General features: G+C 48.1%; 6 protein-coding genes across 6 annotated transcripts; 1 reads left to right on the top strand and 5 right to left on the bottom strand.

Moving 5' to 3' along the window:
- Positions 1–1,037: 1,037 nt before the first annotated feature.
- On the bottom strand, positions 1,038–2,105 carry RhiXN_07081 (DDE superfamily endonuclease; the record flags this gene model as incomplete). The annotated part of the gene is made up of 1 exon (XM_043326897.1): positions 1,038–2,105. The coding sequence occupies one exon, from the start codon at positions 2,103–2,105 to the stop codon at positions 1,038–1,040; it is 1,068 nt and encodes a 355-aa protein (XP_043185369.1).
- Positions 2,106–2,308: 203 nt separating this feature from the next.
- On the bottom strand, positions 2,309–4,327 carry RhiXN_07080 (uncharacterized protein; the record flags this gene model as incomplete). The annotated part of the gene is made up of 6 exons (XM_043326896.1): positions 2,309–2,321; positions 2,372–3,055; positions 3,110–3,137; positions 3,458–4,033; positions 4,086–4,212; positions 4,268–4,327. 6 exons carry the CDS (start codon positions 4,325–4,327, stop codon positions 2,309–2,311), a joined length of 1,488 nt encoding a protein of 495 aa, XP_043185368.1.
- A 4,192-nt stretch (positions 4,328–8,519) lies between these two features.
- On the bottom strand, positions 8,520–8,977 carry RhiXN_07079 (Retrotransposon gag protein; the record flags this gene model as incomplete). The annotated part of the gene is made up of 3 exons (XM_043326895.1): positions 8,520–8,652; positions 8,728–8,856; positions 8,898–8,977. 3 exons carry the CDS (start codon positions 8,975–8,977, stop codon positions 8,520–8,522), a joined length of 342 nt encoding a protein of 113 aa, XP_043185367.1.
- A 1,376-nt stretch (positions 8,978–10,353) lies between these two features.
- On the bottom strand, positions 10,354–15,665 carry RhiXN_07078 (Sec7 guanine nucleotide exchange factor; the record flags this gene model as incomplete). Its single annotated transcript, XM_043326894.1, has 11 exons — positions 10,354–10,713; positions 10,765–11,295; positions 11,345–11,704; positions 11,754–12,038; positions 12,090–12,380; positions 12,435–12,655; positions 12,711–12,826; positions 12,875–12,955; positions 13,007–14,724; positions 14,834–14,914; positions 14,973–15,665. The coding sequence occupies 11 exons, from the start codon at positions 15,663–15,665 to the stop codon at positions 10,354–10,356; spliced, it is 4,737 nt and encodes a 1,578-aa protein (XP_043185366.1).
- An 86-nt stretch (positions 15,666–15,751) lies between these two features.
- On the top strand, positions 15,752–17,540 carry RhiXN_07077 (uncharacterized protein; the record flags this gene model as incomplete). The annotated part of the gene is made up of 3 exons (XM_043326893.1): positions 15,752–15,919; positions 15,991–16,930; positions 16,984–17,540. 3 exons carry the CDS (start codon positions 15,752–15,754, stop codon positions 17,538–17,540), a joined length of 1,665 nt encoding a protein of 554 aa, XP_043185365.1.
- An 819-nt stretch (positions 17,541–18,359) lies between these two features.
- Positions 18,360–19,089, bottom strand: RhiXN_07076 (peptidase inhibitor i66; the record flags this gene model as incomplete). The annotated part of the gene is made up of 5 exons (XM_043326892.1): positions 18,360–18,419; positions 18,482–18,596; positions 18,656–18,747; positions 18,807–18,890; positions 18,955–19,089. The coding sequence occupies 5 exons, from the start codon at positions 19,087–19,089 to the stop codon at positions 18,360–18,362; spliced, it is 486 nt and encodes a 161-aa protein (XP_043185364.1).
- Between the last annotated feature and the right edge of the window lie 1,501 nt (positions 19,090–20,590).

Here is a 20,590-nt window from a genome sequence, read left to right as displayed (position 1 = left end):
TTCATGCCCATATTTGGATAGAGCAAGTATGATTACTCCAGTTCGCACTATTCACTATTGGCAATTAGGGGCGCATATGTCTAAATTAGTCATTCCATAACATGGAGCACGGCTTTTTTTTGGCGCTTAGCCTGCTTTTCACAGTAAACACTTGTTTTCTTGCTGACCAGACTAATTTCAAGTGATTGCTCTTGTCATGACCTTCATTGGCATGACATGAATTTTTACTATTTTCTATCTTTTTTCTGAGACAGTTTCCTTTTTTGGTATATATTTATGACTCATCAAGATCACGTGACATATTTGATATATGATGTGAAATTGTAAATGACTTGTTGTTTAGTACTGTTGTTTTTGATGTGGCTTTCTTCATGTATTTAAACCAGGTCAAGTTGCCGCTAAACAGCAAGACTTGACCTCTTTGTCAATTCATCCCCAGTTCTCACCTACCCTTTGCCCTGCTCCCTTGTTGAGCATTAGTGCACCTTATTAAGCATCATAACCCAGGCCCTTGTTGCCCTCTACCCATAACCATATCCCTTGGGCCTTTGTTGCCCCTCTTGCTTTCATAGTCTATTGGTGATAGGGCCACAGACTTTAAATCTTCTTGTACCATAGGTCCAAGCTGAGTTGTGACAGCTCTGGTAGTTCTGTTTGCATTTCTGTTGCATATATGTACATATAATTTTATTATTGATATCTTTAGTCCCCAAGCCTAAACATCCGTTAGAGTAACCAGCGCCAGGGTTGGCATGTGAACAGAAACCAAGTGGCAATACATGACGGTGCACGCGTAAGTTGACTAACGGAGTCCAGGGGCTGGCTGGTGGTTCATGCATATATGTTTCAGGTCAACCATCTATCCAAGTTGTGCGTTTACTCAATTTCATTTGTATGTACTAGCGGAGGAAAAAAGTTTGGAAATGGCGCGTGATTTGGGCGCTAAAAGAAAACTTGCTCTCCCCCGGCCGCATGAATGTAGTATATAGAAACAGGAAATACATTGGTTAAAATACAGTAGGAGAGATAAACAAGTGTTAGAATTTTGTTGGGAGTCCCTTTGACTTAACTAAAGCTGTTACCCAAGATGGCATTTTCCGTGTGTACTTATTGATATCATCTGCTGTGAAGGATTTCCAGGCAGCTTCAGTGGCATTCCAAAGGTGCTCAAGACTTCTTCGGGCCCCAGGGGTACTGTACACACGTCGCTTAAGTTCCATCCATAATGGTTCTATTGGGTTTAGGTCTGGTGAACTTGGGGGGTGTGCAATGTGTTTAATACCAAGTTCTTCACAAGCCTGTTTGGCTAGCTTTCCTTTGTGTGCCGGGGCCCCATCTTCAACTACTAGCATCCTGTGTCCCTTGACTTTCTCCATCTGTGCAATGAAGTCCTTAAGTGGACCATTTAGGACCTGCATAACATATCCTTCTGAGTTGAACCCTCCCCCCCTCCACCTCCCATTACGCAATTGCAGCCGGGGAGCCATCTCCAGTTGGATAAGTGGCCCCTTATACCCATGGGAGATACACCCCCATACCATTAATGCTTCATGGCCACTTTGAAAGGTTGGGGCTAGGCATTCCGGGAGATATGCCTCTCCGGGTTTCCGGGTGACCATTGGGTGAACTGAGTGATCGCCGGTCCCCAACTGGAGCTTGTCAGTCCAAATGGCTTCATCCCAGTTCCTAAACCGGTTCACGCAAGCCCATTCTAGACGCTTTAGGACCTTTTGCTTATCTAAGAATGGCTTTCGGCGTGCAACATATCGGCGGTAGCGCCGGCTCTGGGCAATGTACTTGACTTGCACAGCAGTAAGGCCATTACCTACTCTAGTAGCAATAGATGAATATGGCTCAAAACGATGGCAAAGGAGGGTACAAATGACTAGACGGCACAATCGAGGTGAGAATTTGCGTGGGCGGCCAGATCGAGGCAAGGAGGCAAGGGTGCCGTATGTTTCCCAACGTTTAACAGTTTTGCATGCCACAGATGGGGGAACACCAGTTTTTGCAAGTATTTCAGGATATGAATTGCCCTCATTGTGTAGTGTAATTATTTGAGCTCGACGAGTCACAGGGAGCTCTTGACCGCGTTTGCGAGACATAGTAAGATGTATTGTACAAATTCTGGGCCATCACGTGCCGGCATTTCCAAACTTTTTCTCCCCGCTAGTACATAACCAGGAGCAATATTATCAAAGTGAATGTGCTCTGGTGGTCCCCAATGGTGTTTGAATTTCTTTGTAGCCCAATCAATTGCTTGCAACCTGCTCAGTCCACTATGATACCCATCAACAAAGTGTTCCAATCAAGCACCAAACCTTTAAAGCACATTAATTGAAAGTGCTGAAAAGGTGCTGAGAAAACTTACTTCCACATCAAAAGAAGCTCAACACCGTCCATGGCTATGAGGGCATTCTCTTTGAGCACCTTTGGGTTACTTGACAGTGGGTAGTCACAATAACTCTGTTTAGCTTGCCCCCATATCTGCTCAATTAAGGTTAACTTGCAGTGGTATTTTGGCAGAAACATCACTTGAGTCCCAAGTTTGCAAGCTGTCTCTTGTAGACATGAGTCACATGACTTGAAGTTGGGTTGGTTGACCATGGCGCAACAACAGCAGCAGTTGGTCTTCCCCTTGGGACACTTGAAATTAGTGCATTGAGTGTTCTTCTTGGAAATATGAGCTAGTCTGCGCTCTTTCAAAATCCACGCCATGCCCTTGAAGCACTGTGGGTTTTTGGGATCATAGAATGACTGGAGAGATCCATTGGGTAGTTGGCCATCTTCCATTGGCACAAATACTTGATTATTCTCTGCATCCTTGTAGTATGGCCAGTCCATCAATGGTCCTTTGGGCATTCCCTGAGCACAGAGCAATGATGTGGAGTATTTTGTATGGTAGGGAGCATTGTTGTACACAAACACGTGAGTAAATTGTGGGAAGTGTTCTTGGACAATTTTGATTGCGTCTTGTAGCTGCAAGACCACACGCTTGTTTGTAAAATAACCATCCTTGTTGGCTCCCAGATACATTGCAACCCTTGCCGATTCACTGCTCCATGTGAGTTCAAATCATGAGTCTTTGTAAACACCTTTCTTCACTCACCTGTTTTGTCCACGCAACCACCCCAGCTCTGCACATACAAAGTTGGCAATCATGATACTACAACCCTCCCCTTTTTTGAACAGGGTTGGATGTTCACCAATATACACCCACCAGACCGTCCAGCAGTCATTTGCAAAGAAAATCAACTCATTGGACGGGTGGGATCTGGGATTCCATCCTGGTTGTAAATTGTTTGCCGCCGCTCCAGAGCCTTTATAAAGGGGATGTATGTTTGTTGCTGGTATGTGACAACATCTTTGCGTTCATGCCTGTCAAAGTATTGACCTTTAGGCTCTGAGCGCCAACAGAATCCAGCACAAGACAACCAACATTGAGCAGTCCACATACTGATCTTTTTGGTGATACCAAGCCAATCACGGACTTCAGGATCCTGTAAAAACTTGACAACATCTTGTGCACAGGCAAGTTTTCCAATTTGCTGTAAGTGCAGCTTTATTTTGCCTGAAATATCTTCATCCTCAAGTATTGACACATTCCACCATCCTTGATGATTGCTGGGTAGACAACCTGTTTGTATGGAATGTTGGGTCCATTTGCGGATGGTTTGAGTGTAAGTTTCTTTCCACCCTTGAACTTGTGCTGCATCTTTTGACGCCTCAATGAATCTCTTCCCCTTGGGGCTGGCCATGAGGAATTGATTCAAGCAAGCCTTGATTGCAGAATAATGCTCATTGGTGACCCAATCCAACCTTGCATACAAATAGCCACCTGATGGCCATGGAGTCCAAACAGCTTGATCAATTTTCTGGAGTGCAGCCTCTGCTTCATGGATTGTTGGGGGGCAGTAGTATGTTTTCCATCCAGTGGCTTGTTCCTCTTGGTCTGATTCATCCTCTGAGGAATCATCAGAGTCATGAGGTGGATTAGGAGCTGGTGGCATGCCCACTTGGGAGCCTCTTGGCTCTGAAGGATTTTTTTGGTTAATTATAAAGTCTATACTTTACTTTTGACCAACCTATGACAATTATTTCAATCTTCCTACTGCCTACAGGTTGCTCTGTCTGTGGATCTATGACCGGGTACTCCATTGGATCTTTCTCTCCAATTTTGTCAATTTCAGAATTGGCTTGTTCCAGCCATTGCTATCAAAAGATATAAGCACTTCAATTCAAGATTAATTAGCTTAGAATGGCCCACCCATTTTCTGGCCTCCCAAAGGGAGCTCTGCGGTTGTGCTTTCTGTTTACTAGCTACCATTGAGAATGAGTAGTTGTCTGCTAAGGCTGGTGGACCCCTGGACTCTGTTAGTCAACTTACGTGCACACTGTCATGTATTGCCACTTGGTTTCTGTTCACGTGCCAACCCTGGCGCTGGTTACTCTAATGGATGTTTAGGCTTGGGGACTAAAGATATCAATAATAAAATTATATGTACATATATGCAACAGAAATGCAAACAGAACTACCAGAGCAATCACTTGAAATTAGTCTGGTCAGCAAGAAAACAAGCATTTACTGTGAAAAGCGGGCTAAGCACCAAAAAAAAGCTGTGCTCCACACCCAGGTAGTGGGCAATGGATGACGCCTCCTTTAGTAGTTTAGTATAGTATTTGATAAAGGACTGGAGGAGGGGAGGTCATGTGACCTGGACTTAGAGAATATCACTAAGTCCAGCCATGTTGACCATAAGTCTCTTATATGTGGGAACCTGGGGGTTCTGAGTGCATAAGTGCGAGTATATGCGTGTTTCCGGTGGCCGTAGTGTGTACCATGAGTGCCCTGGTATGTGAATAGAGGGCACAATAGGGGTGTGGCTCATGACATTACCTCATCATGTGTAGCCACCTCCACCCAATGACATCACAATGACACATCAGTGACATGTATGCATGGGTAAGGCCAACTGCAGAGCAGGGTTCTTATTGGTTATAGTATTGCATCTTCTGTATTTGTAAATAGCTTCACTCTGTAATATATAAGGAGGCCAACCAACCATGGTAACACCCAGGTTGATTACCTCTTGTTGCATCCCTACTCAGTGTACAAGGACCTTACAGTCCAGTAAATACTTAGTTAGTCACTTAGGTAGATTACACCACTGTCATGACTCAGCTTGGACCTATGGTACAAGGAGGCTTAAAGTCCGTGGCCCTATCACCAATGGACTATGAAACTATGTAGAGGGGTGGCTAGGGCCCAGGGGATATGAAGTGTGGGTAGAGGGCAACAAAGGCCTGGATATGGTTCTTAAGTCAGGTGCACTAATGGCCAACTAAGGGCCTGGGCAAGGGGTAAGGTGTAAGCTGGGGATGAATTGACAAAGAGGTCAAGTCTTGCTGTTCTAGCAGCAACTTGACCTGGTTTAAATACATGAAGCAAGCCACATCAAAAACAACAGTACTAAATAATGAGTCATTTACAATTTCACATCATATATCAAATATGTCACGTGATCTTGATGAGTCATAAATATATACCAAAAAAGGAAACTGTCTCAGAAAAAAGATAGAAAATAGTAAAAATTCATGTCATGCCAATGAAGGTCATGACAACTGCCTTAAGTGGCTTTGTCATTGTACTTAGATAGCTTGTTACTGCCATAAGCAGTCTTGTTGTTGTAGGATAGTTGCTTGTCACCATAGATAGATCTGCTGTTGCCTTAAGCAACTTTCTCATAGTTGTACTCTGTGGCCACAAGTGCCATCCCCTCAACATCCCAACAGATGTCTAGGACAATAGTCACTGCCTTAAGCAGCTTCCTCACTGTACTTAGGTAATTTGCCAATGCCCTTATGGCCTTGGTCACTGCAGTCAGTAGTTAGTTGTCATAGGTAGCATAGCCACTGCCTTACACGGTTTCCCTCACCAGTACATATGGCCACAAGTGCCTGCTGCCTTGATGCCCCTTAAGGATATCTAGGACAGTGCCTGAATCAATCAGGGCTTCTAAATGTTCTGCTTTATCTGGCTTAATCAAAATGGTGAAGAGTGGTGACATTCTATTGGTACTAGTAATATAACAGATTTCAATATAGCCAGAGTCCTTGGGGTCCTTGTGTGCAGCAGCAGGTACCCTTAGTCTTTTCCCCAGTTGGGTCCTGTCCTAAATGTCCATTGGGACAACAAGGCAGCTGGTGATTATGTCCTAGACATCTGTTAGGATGTCAAGGGGATGGCACTTGTGGCTGCAATGTACAAAGAGGTAAAGTTGCTTAAGGCAACAATGGTCCTATCTACGGCAACAAGCTACTATCCTACAACAACAAGACTGCTTAAGGCGGTGACAAGCTATCTAAGTACAATGGCAAAGCCGCTTAAGGTGGTGTAGACAACTAAGTAGCTAACTAAGTATTTACTGGGCTATAAGGCCCTTGTACACTGAGTGGATTGCAACAAGAGGTAATCAACCTGGGTGTTACCATGGTTGGTTGGCCTCCTTATATATTACAGGGGAGAGCTAATTACAAATACATCATATGCAATACTGTATCAAATCAGAACCCTGCTCCACAGTTGGTCTTACTCATGCATACGTGTCACTGATGTGTCATAGTGATGTCATCAGGTGGAGGTGGCTACATATGATGAGTAAGCGCGGATGGGGATGTGGCTTGGCGCTTAACGTATGATATAAGCGCCAAAGTCACGTGATTAGAAATGTTGTCTGTTTAACTTTGTTTAAATTTGAGAAATTTGGAATAAATTCCGTGGTATTGAATGTGTCTACAACAGATTACAGCCAAGTGGGTACAGGTGTAAAACCACTTAAGGCAGTGTGGGAGCTACCTATGACAACTACCTATCTACAGTGACAAGACACTGTAAGGCATTGTAAACTACCTAAGTACAGGAGAGAAGCCACTTAAGGCAGTGTAGGGACTATGTAGCTAACTAAGTATTTTACTGGGCAGTAGGGCCCTTGTACACTGAGTGGTTGCAACAAGAGAGGTAATCAACCTGGGTGTTACCATGGTTGGTTGGCCTTCTTATATATTACATAGAGTGAGCTAATTACAAATTACAATATGCAAAACCATAACCAATAAGAACCCTGCTCTGACTGCAGCCTTACTCATGCATACATGTCACTGACATGTCATAGTGATGTCATCAGGTGGAGGTGGCTACACATGATGAGTAAGTGCAGATGGGGACATGGCTTGGCACTAAGCATATAATATAAGCACCAAGATCATGTGATTGAAAATGTTCTTTGTTTGTCTTTGTTTAAATTTGAGAAAATTGGAATAAATCCTGTGGTATTGTGTGTGTCTACAACAGGTCCAGACTCTTTGCCAATCTTGGCAGTTTCATTAGGCTTCCCCTTGTCCTCCTTACAGGTTGCCTTCCATCCCATGCAACATTTGGCAAATTTGTGCCCCATTTTACCACATTTGATGTGTCCTGGACACAGCCACATGACCAGTACAAGTGGTTGCATGCTGGCACAAGCCCAAATTTGGGGGGTAGCAGGTGTAATCATGGGTTGTCAGCAGAGGAATAATAGGGCTCTATGGCTTAGCAGTCAAGCTGGTTCAATTCCAGCTAGCTCTATTTTCCTCTGTTTATGACATGATGCATGCGCCTTCAGCATGGTGGTGGTTTTTGTTGTGACCCAACTGTAAGGTTGGTCACACGCTAGTGGATGGGCGCTTACGGCCGTACTACTACAGACACTGCTTACGTAACTATGTATCTAGGCTATCCTAATACTGCTTAAGGCGGTCTGCTATTTCTATACTACTGCAAGGGGGCCTTAGGCCTGGGAGGTGTGATGAGTAAGGTAAGGGGGGTTACTTCTGATGACTAAGGGGGCCGGCTACTTAGCTGGCTGGATGTCCTCCTCAATGAATATGAGACAAGGTAAAATTGACTTGGGGTCTCCAAGCAATTTTCCTGCTGTATATATAGAAGTACGTGTACTATTTACATGGTCTGTGCTTGTGTGAAAGGAAGTATATGTGTGAAATGAGAAGCATGCTGCAGGCTGCGCAGAAGCGTGGATTTCTCCTAAGCGCCCTTGGCACGGCATCTTGGCGCGGCATCTCGGCTTAATAAGCGCCGAGATCACGTGACTAAAAAACATAAGATAACGAGTTCGTAAAAAATAGTAAAAATATGAGAAAAATGAGGCGAATCCAGTGGTATAGTTTTAGGGGATTGTAACAGTTTTGCTCTTCCTCCAAGACAAAGTTAAGGTTGTTGGAGAGTTGTTTTGGTGTACTGGCCTGATAGCTGGTACTTGCCCCCTGTTGGGGGTGGAGGTGCTTCCAGACTTGATACCCTTTGGCAGGTGGCTGGCACACTCCTCACAGAGGGCATTGTCAATGACAAGAGCTGCATTCTGCAGCTCCAGGAGCATGGTGGGGCAACATTTGTGAGTTGCAATTTGTCTACTGATCTCCCAGTGGAGGCCTTGTGCAAATTGGCCACTGAGGGCTGCATTGTTCTAGTCTAACTCCATTGCCAGGGTGTGGAACCTGGTGATATAATTGGCACAAGTGCTGGTTTGGGTGAGTGTAGTGATTTTTTGCTCTGCAGCCCAAGTGGCACCTGGATCCCCAAAAGCTGCCAAGAATTCCCTTTCAAGTCATCTGTGGTTTGGATGATGGCCCAGTGAGACCCTAATTGGTCTAGGTGGGGGTGCACCCAAGCACAAGCTTAGTCCTCCATGTTCATCAGGAGGAACAAAAGGATTTCCCCTTGGGAGGGAAACATCCTTTGGTTTAGGCAAACCCATGCAAGCATGCAGGTAAGCCATTGCTTGGCATTGCTCCCAATCTTCCCTTTGTAAGGATTCAGGTGATCTATTTTGACAGCTGCCTACTGAGGGGCAGCAGCTGTAACCAGAGCTGGAGGGGGAGGCATAGGCATTTGGACAGAGGGGGCCAAGTAGAGTGTGGACATGGGGGGTAGGGGAGGTTTGACTGGAGTGGGCTGGTAAAGCCCAGGGATGGATCTAGTGGGTGTCACAACTAAGCTTGGACCTATGATACAAGTTGGGGCTTTAAGTCCATGGCCCTATCACCAATAGACTATGAAACAGGGTAGAGGGGCAACAAAGGCCCAAGGGGTATGGATAGAGGTAGAGGGCAACAATGGCCTGGGTTAAGGGTTTTTATAAGTGTCATGACCCATGCCTTTGCTGGCATGTCTCCTGACCAAGCCACCTGCTAATAGAATACTCCACAGTCTTTAGAAGGCCGCATATACTCACATATATGCAGTCAGAACTGTCATTACTCTAAGGGCTCATGACTTAGAGACTGACAGTCCACCAGGGTCACATGACCTCCCCCCCTCCAGTCCTTTATCAAATACTATACTAAACTACTACAGATTTGAGGTGGGGGGGATGACATAATCTCTTCTATAATAATATATTATTCAGACCTTGCCCACAGGCTCCCTTAACATTGGCCTGTGGCAAGGGGGGCAGGGGGAGTGCAATGTCCCCCAGCAACATATATTATTCATATATCACTGTGCACCACATATACTATATATATATTTGACAGTGGATATATATGGCAATAACCCTTCCAGATATGGGTTACGACAGCCACCACTAGTATGTTAAAAATGATCATATTCATGGTCCAATAATGTAATTACAAATTGGTCAAGGAGACAAATCACACTTGGTCTAGAAATGTAGACTCTGCCCACATGGCTGTGCAACTTCTGTCTTACAGGAGGTGCATGGGTCTGGAGTCCTACCTAGATCATTGGAGCAGAATTAGCCTGTATCCAACAGACCACTTATTTGCTCTTCTGACTGGGCCAGATCTTGCATGCACCTTATGGGTAGATCTGAGACACCCATCTTTTAAATTGGATTCAATTCCAATACCATTCTACTTCTGCTTGTTTCACCTTTTGCTGTATACATGTCTTTATTTTATTATCTCATTACTTATACACAAAATGAGCCCCTAGCCAAGCATAAACTAATAGCTTGAATTTGCATACATGGTTCCTCATTTGAATCAAAATGAAAATGACAGAGTCTTGCGTTATCAACGGCAAAGAACGCAAGCAAGGTAACAGTCGCAAACATGCAACGCTCCTCGAGTTAGTGGAGCCGGTAACAACTCTGGTTGTTGCATACGTTCAGGAAGCCCAAGATTAATAGATAAATAGGAGTTACTCAAAATCCATTACAGTACTTTGTTTTGTTCTCTTCTATTACCGTAATTAAAACATATTACGCATATACATCTTGATACAATATATTACGAAAGAGCATAAATATATCCGGGTATCCAAGGAAATGGAATCTATCAGCGATACCTTGTTGCGGAAGAGGTGGCGCATGGCAGTGGGGTTATTGGTTCATCGTCTTCCTGGATGACTTGGTGCCTTCCTCTCACAGAACTGCTTGCTCCTCGCTCGAGGCGAGCAGGTCCCGACCCAGTAATCGACGGTGATGCATATATCCGTTCGAGGTCGTCTTCATCGGGCCTTGAGGCAACTAGAGCACGTTCTAGAGCCTTCTCTCCCCGTCTTTTGAGACGCTGGGACATGGCTGAACGTAGTGAATCCACGTATGAATCGTACTTGACGATCTCAGACAGCAGGTATTGAGACCTACGCTCCCAGTTATTGGAAGCCTTAACTGCGTTTGTCGACCGAGGGATGTACTAGATAACAATATCAAGTTCATTCAAGCGGTTTCGTGAGAAAATGCTTACCATATTCATCATAGGCTGTCGGAGTTCGTTGTGAATGTGCAACTCTTGCTTTAGTAAGTTGGCTTGCTTCTGCAGTGCTTCCATTTGGGTCTCCTCATCATGAGTACTCGGCATTACTGAATGCATGGGGCCCGTCCAATCATGAATGAAAATGCGTTCCGAGCTGTAGGGAGAAGCGGGCATCCGCATGTTCAAGTTTCGACCGCTGCGCACGCTCTGTGCGTCTGATGAATCGACCCTACGGTCTTCTACATTTCCAGATTGAATCATCTCAAGCGCGCGGTTCCAGCCATACTCCATGTTTGAAACACCCCCAGACAATGGTTCCTTGCTCTGCCGCGCGGCCCAGTAATTGCAGGTCATTACCCACTCGTTGACCAGGTCCTCAGTCCCAGCCTGGAAAAAGAACACAGCACCCGATGCGAGTGTCAGGACAAAACAGTGGGGTCTCTGCCGGTTGTAGCCCGGAGGAGGCAAAGTGTGTGCTAAGGCGTGTGCCAGAACCACTTTGCCGACGCAATTGGCGTTGGACTATCCTACTAGTCAGAACATCCCATAGGTCAATCTGTTAGCAACTCACAACCCAGTTCCCACCTCCGACTTGGTTCCCACCCCCCGTATGGGCGCTGGTTTCGCCAAAGACGAACATGCTCAGCTCGCCCTTTTGAATGACCACAAAGACATCCATCCAAGTCTTGACCTTGGCACGTTTCCCAGCGGATTCCCAGTACTGCTTTCGACATAGCATTCCTTCCTTTGCCCATGGTGGGCCAAGCAAGGCCAGCTCCTCATCGGTGATGCTGATGATGGTGGAGCTGGTCACATCGCTCTTTACACTTCCTACATCATCTTCTTGAGCCTCCTTGATGATCGTATGTGAGAGGTTGGATGCGAAACCAATCGTCGGTGCGAATAGACTGGTGTTGGGAGTTGGGACACCCTGTATGACACAGATCAGAATCTGGTTCAATGGATAGGCCAACACTCACCTCGCCAATTGAGGTAGCAAAGCTAGGTGATGGGGAAATCCGACCATCTACAGTGGAGTTACTTCCGTATGGACTCTGGGCTAATAGCAGGCTTTGCAACCCTCGAATCGAACCGCGTTTCAGCGATGTAATCCTATCACCTCCTGCCCCGACGTGACTTCTCTGACTCCGAGTACGACTAAGAGTTGTCATACCTGGACTGAGAGACATCGACTGCCGTTCAGGAGGCGACAGTCCCGTGAGCGGTTGGAGAATCTGTTGGTGCTTGACGGAATTGTACATTTCCTGTAACCCAAAATCGTCAAACTCTAATCAAGAAACAAGAAATTGTCCTACTTTGAGCAGCATTTCCATTTCCGAGTCCCATCCCCGGACGCTAACCACAGCATGCATACTACCCGTAGGGGTTTTTGGATCCGAAGCATCCGTGACGCTGGGATTACTCGTATTCATAGGAAGTTGGCCCTCGCGCGACCCACTCCTCCAAGAATTCAGACTTCCACTTCGCTGCTTGCGAGTAAGGTGCTCCGATCCGTCACCCAGCTGACCTTCATCTTCGTCGAGTACTAGCTCGGGAGTAGACTCGCCTGCCAAGTGAGCTTGCGAACGCAACTGCTCTTGGCTAAACTGAGCCACCCTTTATGTCAATAAATAACAGTAATGGCACCAGGACCGACTCACTTGTCCGCGTTCAATATTGATCGGACTCTTTAGCGGTTCCATCACAGTGGACCCACTACCAGAACCTGGACTTTTTGGAAGCTCGGGTGCTCTTATTTGATCTTGAATAACAGCCCAGGTATTGCGCACGAACTGGTTTTTGCTCATGTGCGAAGTAAGCTCAGCAATGTGTAGATCGGTATTGAGGAGTAGAAGAGAGTATGCAATTGCGTGGACAATGGCTGGATAAGAGTATTAATAGTGGGACCCAGACCACGCAGGGAAGGCAGAACTTACAAGGAGATGCGTATACTGAGCCTCGATTACAATCCCAAAACCGCCTGCTAAATTCCTCCAGGATCCTGTCAACTTGCTGCGTCTCGGCCTTCAAGTACAGCTTGGTACACAAGTGCCTTTACTTCGGTCAGCACTCGCGCCATTCGTGTAAAAGTTGTACGTACCGAAAAGCACCGTCTAGCCTCATCCTGGTAAAATCGAAATTATCCATATAGTACCGCAAGGCAATCTTATTTATCGCAGCCCTGCCTTCACAATTAAACTATGAGCAGAATAGAACCATAAAACGGGCTCACGTTCCACCCAGCCATTCTGCAATCTTCTCTTTGGCCAAAAACGACTCGTCCTCTTCCCAACATTTATTTGCAAGTTCTTTCCCACGTCCATCCATATCCGTGCTTGCCGCACCTGAACTTCCTCTTCGATTGATCTTTGGTCCTTCGTTTTCGTCAGTCCGGTGATGATGCCACGCCACGGGATCCGAGACCAATCGTTGGTCTCGCTCTCGCTCCCGAGAAGATTCTTTCCGAATGGGGGCGTGGTCGCTAACGAGACGAATGCTGTTACTCGGACCCGCAGCTATACCTTCCAGGAGAGAAGGTTCTGAAGCACTGGCTGCGCTCCTGTGGCGTGGAGGCTGCCGACGAGGTAATGGTCGTGAAGATAGACGTAATGAAGAAGAGCGAGGGGGTGGAGAAGTAGACAACGCCACAGGGGCGTTGGTCGAAGGTAATGCTCGGTTGGCACCCATCGCGGGGCTTGTAGCCGGAGGAGTCGAACTTGAGGAATCGAGGATGGCGGAGCTTGGAGGGGTAATATACGTACCAGCAGTCTCGCTACTAACTGTACGCATGCTCTCCATACTGGGCTGATTGGTGAGCGTCTGTCCACTCGATGATGCAGGGTAGGTACCAGGCACAGCGAGCATGGACGACGACGAAGCATTGCTCTGGCTTCGAGCAGCGAGAGGCGAAGAGGGAATACCCCTTGACATAGAAGCAGATACGTGTTGATCGCCATGTCGAACTGGACGTAGCGAATAAGCCTTTTGAGCGTTGGCAGGAAAGGTAGTTCGATGAGGCGAGCCCCTGATTCCACCCAAAGCATCCTGCAGTCCCTCTCCAAATCCGTCGACTATGGTGGATATCTCCATGCCTTGGGTCCAAGCGGAGATTTCCCGAGCACGCCTGCTCATCCGTCTCTGGTCGACTGCGTGATGAGAATGATCCGGTGCCCGTGGTGGGTGCCCTTCTTCAGTTCGGTCTTCGTCGGACTCGGAATTGTTGGCCACTGCGTCATCCATCGATGCTCTCGGAGGGGAAGCATGCGCGTCTCTGCGCTGCCGAGTTTCCATCATCAACTTCTGAATATCAATATCGCTCACACTCATGCTCCTCCTTCGCCCGTCCTTGGACTGTCGAGGGAACGACGGGCGAGCATGACTCCGCTGAGTGAGGGTTGCACTATGGTCAAGTTCGCGAGGCGCAACATTGGTGGTTGCAGCAGAAGCAAGAGCCGCTTCTCTATTTGCTCCTCCGGTAGTCCTTAGACGCGTATCCGAGGGGAGCCTTGGTTTTGGTTCGAATGGAGGCCTTGCTCGACCTTCGAGTGTTGGCTTTGATCTAGTCGGGCCGGGGGGTTTCGGGGGCGCAAGGGGAGTATCATCATCAGTGTCGGAACGGTCATCTACAGGTACAGGTGGAAATTGTTTTTGGATAGGTGGGAGAGGTTTCATGTGGCGCGGTCCGTTCATAGGCTGCGAGGAAGAAGCGGTAGGTGTAATTAGTGGGCTAGATTGAGCAGAACAAGTGTCTGCAATGAACGGGTCAGCACTAGGTAAACTAGGCGTTTGGGCTGGGCTATCAGATAACTGGGTACTAAGCAAGGACTGTTGAGTATTAGTGGGGAAATAGGCTTGTTGAGGTGGCGAAGATCGGTATTCGAGTGGGATAGTGGGGACGGGGGGAGCAAACGAGTGTTGTTGGGTCGCGACGGGCGTGGTCGGGGTAGAACGCTAAGATACCGGGATGCACGTCAACAAGAAGATGCAATTCGGTAAACCGAAAATTGTATGTCGTCAGCTCAATTTAGAAGTTGTTTGAGTAGAAAAAGGGGACCCTTACGTTGCCGCCTCTGAGGGAGCCCTGCCCATGGCCGAGCATCTTTCCAATAAAAGCGCTGGTTTTATTGCGCATCGAGGCACGCTTCAAGATGAACGGGCCGATGAGTTGGCTGAAACACGATATATGGAAGCTGACTGACTTTACCCTCCCGGTCGGAGCGACCTTCGCCGACATCGCTGTCTGCCATGAGTTTTGAACTTGCACCAGGTGATATCCCGAGTGTTTTTTCAGCCTTTGCGAGGCGGTTTGTGCGGCGCTGACCCTGGGAGTCTGGGGATGTGAGCGCGCGATCTCTGGATTTAGACGGAGTATGGGCTTCGATAATCTCAAAGGCCGAGGATGTGGTCGACCGTGTGCGCTCTCTCTCCTCCGGCTGCTCCTCGCGGCTGCGTCTAACCTTGCTTATAAGCGTTGCCAAGTCAGGTGATGAAGCTGTGCCAGCGGCGCGGTACATGCTCCTGCGTCGGGAATCGTCTTCTTCAGGGGGCGTGGGAGTAGGGGGGACGACGACAGGGGTTGCAGGGGTGTGTTTGGACACCGAGTGTTTCGGAGTCGAAACAGTCTGGCGACGGCCGATGACGTCGATAGAGGCCCGTGGCGCAGTGAGATTGACTGAACCACTTCGGTTCCTGTGGGGAGTATCTGTATGGCCAAGTGTGTGCATATCCCGTCCCTCCTGCAACACCACTGTATCTTCGCTCCTTAGCGCCGCTTCAAAGTCATCATGCGTTCGTGACACTCTCCGAACCGTTCGGTCGGTGCTCGCCACTCCGCTCAGCTTGAATGCTGATGGCGGTGACCGTGATTGGTTGCTGCGGTTGAACAAGGACATCGGAGTCGTCGTCGAGATCTGTGTGCTCACCGCTGCGTCAACACACGCAAACACGCCACGCCACCTTGCTCCCAACCACGATCTTGATGGCCCCCCGCACCAAGTCCCACCGCACACTCAGTGCAGCGAGCCGTACCCATTCGACGACGAGTTTGCATAAAGGAGAGGCCAGACTCACGGGACTTACTACTATACACAAGGACAAGCCTGCTGGCAATCCACGCGATGCGCTGCACAAGACCAAAAAGCACTCGGTATGTTTCTCTTATCGCTCACGTCATACACCTCGTTCATGCTCCTGCCTCGTTGCTCACTTGCTATCTAGTCCTCGTCCTCTGCCCTGGCCGCCAAACGCTCAGCGTCGAAAACTAGCGTACACAAAGCCAGTACCGCCCGACTTGCTCAGCAGCAGCAGATGAAACAGGAATCGGAACCTGACAAGAAACAGGGTGATGACGAAGGATGGATCTCCTCAGATGAGGACGACGAGCTTGACGAAGATGAAATTCTCGTTCTGCAAACCCAACGGGCCCAACGAAATGCCAGAGAGGCTGAAAAGCTGAAAGCAGCCGCCAAGGCAGCTGAAGCCGAGATTCTTGCCAAACAACGAGAGGACGAAGATAGCGAACAAACCGAAGACTCAAACGGGAAACACAGTGACATGCCAGCACTACCAGTTGAATCACCTTCTTCACTTCCTCGAGGGAAGCCATCCCTGCCGGCCAAACAGCTGCCTACCGAAGCGAAACCACAACTTCCGCCAGCCGCGCCCAAACAGCCTCAAGCCCAAACTACTCGTCAACCACTCCCCAGTCATCACACCGAAACAGCCCGCCCTCATCCAGAGCCTTCCAGGTTGGTCCCGACCCTGGCTCCGGTTATTCAGCACGTCCCGGACCATACGAAACACACCTTCCCGAGCAAAGCAAGTCCTTCTCCCGCACATCTCCCTTCTCCTCGCAATGGACCGAGATATTCAGAACCTTTGACACTGATACCTCAAGCTAATGGGACACACGACAAGGCCCCACCCCACGATCATCCGTCAGATCATCATCATCAGAGACCCGACGATCGCCCTAACACCCGTCGAAGTCATTCCCATATGATCAAGCCCGCAGTTCCAACCCCGGGAAGGTCTCACACTCTTGCCGCTCCTGCTCGTCCACATCCTCTCATTCGTGCTCCTTCGGTTTTGACCAAGGTGATCCCTGCCTTGTCCCCGTTAAAAGCCCCTCCATACCTCTCTGCGCATTCGGCCAAGGGTGGGTGTTCCAACTCCTTTACTAAGTAATTACCATACTCACCTTACTGTTAGCACAAATATCCTCCTCGCCCCCTCCCGGGACGCCATCCACTTCATCGCCTCCACATACTCGTCAACCCAGTCTTTCGAGTTCTACACACACCCTCCCAACTCTCCAAGTCTCACCCACCGCAGCCCTCACTACTTCCGTCTCGTCCCTCCCGCACTCACCACACTCCTCACCCACTACATCCTTCAAACCCATTCCTGAGCGCGAGCGCACGGTCAGTGCAGTCTCGTCCGCTGCTGCCCTCCATGCGATACACAACCACAACCCACATCGTAAACCTCACAGATCGCTTGGTGCTGTCGCGACGAGTACTTTCCCTCCAGAACCGGCTGACACGTATAACGGAGGCATGTATCCTGGCTCGGGCTCCAGCTTGGCTGCCCCTGGTGGTACCTCGGCTGTTGTAGGGGCCAGCGGAGGAATGTACGGTGGAAAACCGGGCCCAGTGCATTCGCTACTGCCTGCACCGTATATGGCCACACACATGAGCGTCGGTAGATGGTATGCTCCCGCGAGGGACGCGGTTGGTAGAGTCGTTAGAGGTCGACCGAGCTCTTGAGTTCGTGAGCGGCAGTGTCACCTAGATCCGTGGTTGGACATCCACCCCTAGACTTTCATTTTCTTCACTTTCCTGTTCCTATTCTTTTTCTGACCAATTATTGCCATTCCTTTTTTTGACCATGATGTAACACGCACATACATGCATTCTTCCCTGGGTCTCTTACGGATGGGAAAAGAGTCTTGGTTCATTTATGGTGTATAGTAGAACTCTCCGAGTGGAATTCACTCAGTCTTATCACCTCAGTGTGAATGAGTCTACACGATCCGTATTGCGAGTCACACTGATGAGGACCAGTACTTAAATGATTGTCATATTCCATTAGCCAGGGGTGAACGCCTTGGAACCAAATACACAAGTTCTCAAATTCTGGAGGTCTACTCTGCATTTCAATTTTTAAGCTAATTTCGTGGGGACAAACGACATCCCTGGGCCCCCATTACACTGTGGCCTCTCGATGGTAATGCCAAGAGTCATCATTCCTTGTCTGATTGCTACCTTGTCCTGATTTGTACCACATGCTGAACACGGCTGGGTGCCAAACGTTCATCTCAAAGCACTGACCCTCGGTATAACCATCGCTCGTGCTCACGCACGTCGATCGTACATGTGTGTGCTGCACGTTCCAACTACACTCTTAGAAGTATGCGAGTATTAGTATCACAGGACGCGTAGGCCTGCGACTTGGGGACAATGCCCTCGCGTTGGCGGTCACGAGATATATTATTGGAAACATGCAGTATTGTGCGCGTCCTGGTCGCGGTTTTACTGAACTTATTTGTTTACGTGACTTGACAAACTAATTCATATTTATGCTGCTCAATTGCGTATGATTCTCCACTCTTGGAGAAGGTCTCCGTTTGCTTGCTCTAGGCGAATCTGCCGAACTCAAGAATGAGTGCGCATCCAATATACATATATCTATAGAATCGTTAGCCTACCGGGACACCTTCGCCTTCTATCTCATATTCTCCTTCTCCATATTTCTCAACGGTCTTACCTTCTTTTTCGCCTTTATGCCTTGTCCAATAACCTTCAGAAACGACATCTTTAATTCTAACAACCAAACGGTCAAAAAGTGCCAATCGAGCGTAGCCTTTCAAGATAAACATTACCTAAAGTGACCCTCACTACTTCCGCGTTCAATGACCCACCATATATCCTCGATTTCTATTGCTTCGAAACTAATTTTAACCGGCTCCTTGAGCTATGGATTCCGTAGTAGATGGTGACTATTCGTTTCGGTAGATCTTATGGCCTACATACGTCTTCTTTATCCCTGAATACAAAGTCGCCATACACTCTAAGTTGATATTTATCATCGTCGATCGGAATGATCTCCAATGGAGTCTATGATAGATGTACATAAACCCGGTCGATCCTTCCTTTCGCACAGAGACTACCCAATACTCACCCTTCTGTCTTCTGATAATATCGTCCTTAGAGGCACTGGGAGCGGTAGTAACCCGCGTGAAACAGAGCTAGTTGCGACCCATGGTTGACCTGATCCAACATTCTGAATGCAGTAAACTCCTTTGCGAAGAGACATCAGCGGGTGACTATCTGGCCACCGGGATCGATGGGTTCAAGCCCACTTTGCCTCCTTTATAGTTATACGCTTCGCAATAGACCCGCAAGTGAAATTTCAGCCTCCTTCTATATCATACCCATCCCGCCGGAGGTTTCGACTTTACAATTTGGTCTCGATGAACCGTGCAGAGCTTATCACTGCCTTTTCCAGATACTTGGTGCCTGATCTCCCTCCTTGGTATTTGGTAAAATTTACTTATCTGGCCCTTCCTTTGCGGAGCTTACGGAATGTCCATGACAGTAATGGACTCGTGTGGCGAATTCTAGCTTCTTGTAGGATTAGCCTCTTGGTAGGCTGAATGAATTAAAACGAGGTCAAATATATCACTCAGGCCATCGTGCCCCGGATCGTCTTCTGAAATATCTTCGAAGCGCGTGTAGTGCAACGCGGAGTAACGAGTTGGGGATATACTACTGGACGTTTTCCGACGAAGCCTGCGGAGTCGCGAAATAGCGACTTAGCCAGAGCATGTAGCGAGTCACGTGAGGACCGCTTCATGCCGTGTCGACTTGCGTCCGACCTCCTCCACCGTCTGGCCTCGTACACACCAAGTGCCGCGGCACGCCTTTGCGTGTCGTTTCTATCCCACCCACCATCCTGTAGGTCACGAGAGCTGGTTTGGGCCGCCCTCGCTGCTTCGCAGCCGCGGGGGTTCCCCAACCTCACCGCTCTGGGTCTCGTGGCCGACACGGACGAGCGGGCAGAGGATAATTTTGAAAGCTTCGCGTACTTTCTTTGTTGCAATATGTATTTTTTGGATCCAGATACGCATATATAACATCCGTAGCCCAGGCATTGACTTCTGGCCCAAAACAATTGATCCATGTGTACGCGTATGCATATCTATGTGTTATAGACTCTCGAATTCGCTACTTACCGGGTCCGTATCGACTAAAATCGTTGGGGTTGGGGAGTACATGGGAGTACCATAGCGATGCTGGCTGGATTCGGGGAGGCTCCAGAGCGCCACGACGATGGTCGGCGGCTGGCCCTTATGCCATCTTAGGCGGCTTTCGTACAACTTGTGGTGCCGAACTAAGCAAAGTGGAGGATGACTAACAGCCCCGTAGTGCCCCAGAGCTTCATAGGTCATGCCCCTAGCAAGCGCCACAACGGCACTCTCACGTACTCACTATTTCTTTGACTACATTTCTATTATGAACTAACAGGAGCTACATGCGAACCACGTGCTCCTGTTAGCTTCGTGAATACGAAGTAATATAAAGATTAATCAGGCGACTTAATCGTGCTAAATGACAATCCTTAAGTCACTTGTATTCATGGCTGAAGCTGAGTAGATACAGAATCTTTTTGGGTACGAGCCCCTTAAAAGGAGACGAGTGCTACACATGACCGACACAGTAAACGGAACTCGAGTGGCTGATGTATGTAACGGGTAACTAGTAGAAACAAGATACTGTACAATGAAATGGAAATGAGTTGCCTATTCGTTACAGCT

This window comes from Rhizoctonia solani, chromosome 13 (genome assembly GCF_016906535.1).
Source record: "Rhizoctonia solani chromosome 13, complete sequence".
Taxonomy (NCBI): domain Eukaryota; kingdom Fungi; phylum Basidiomycota; class Agaricomycetes; order Cantharellales; family Ceratobasidiaceae; genus Rhizoctonia; species Rhizoctonia solani.
This window is presented reverse-complemented; position numbering and strand designations above follow the sequence as displayed.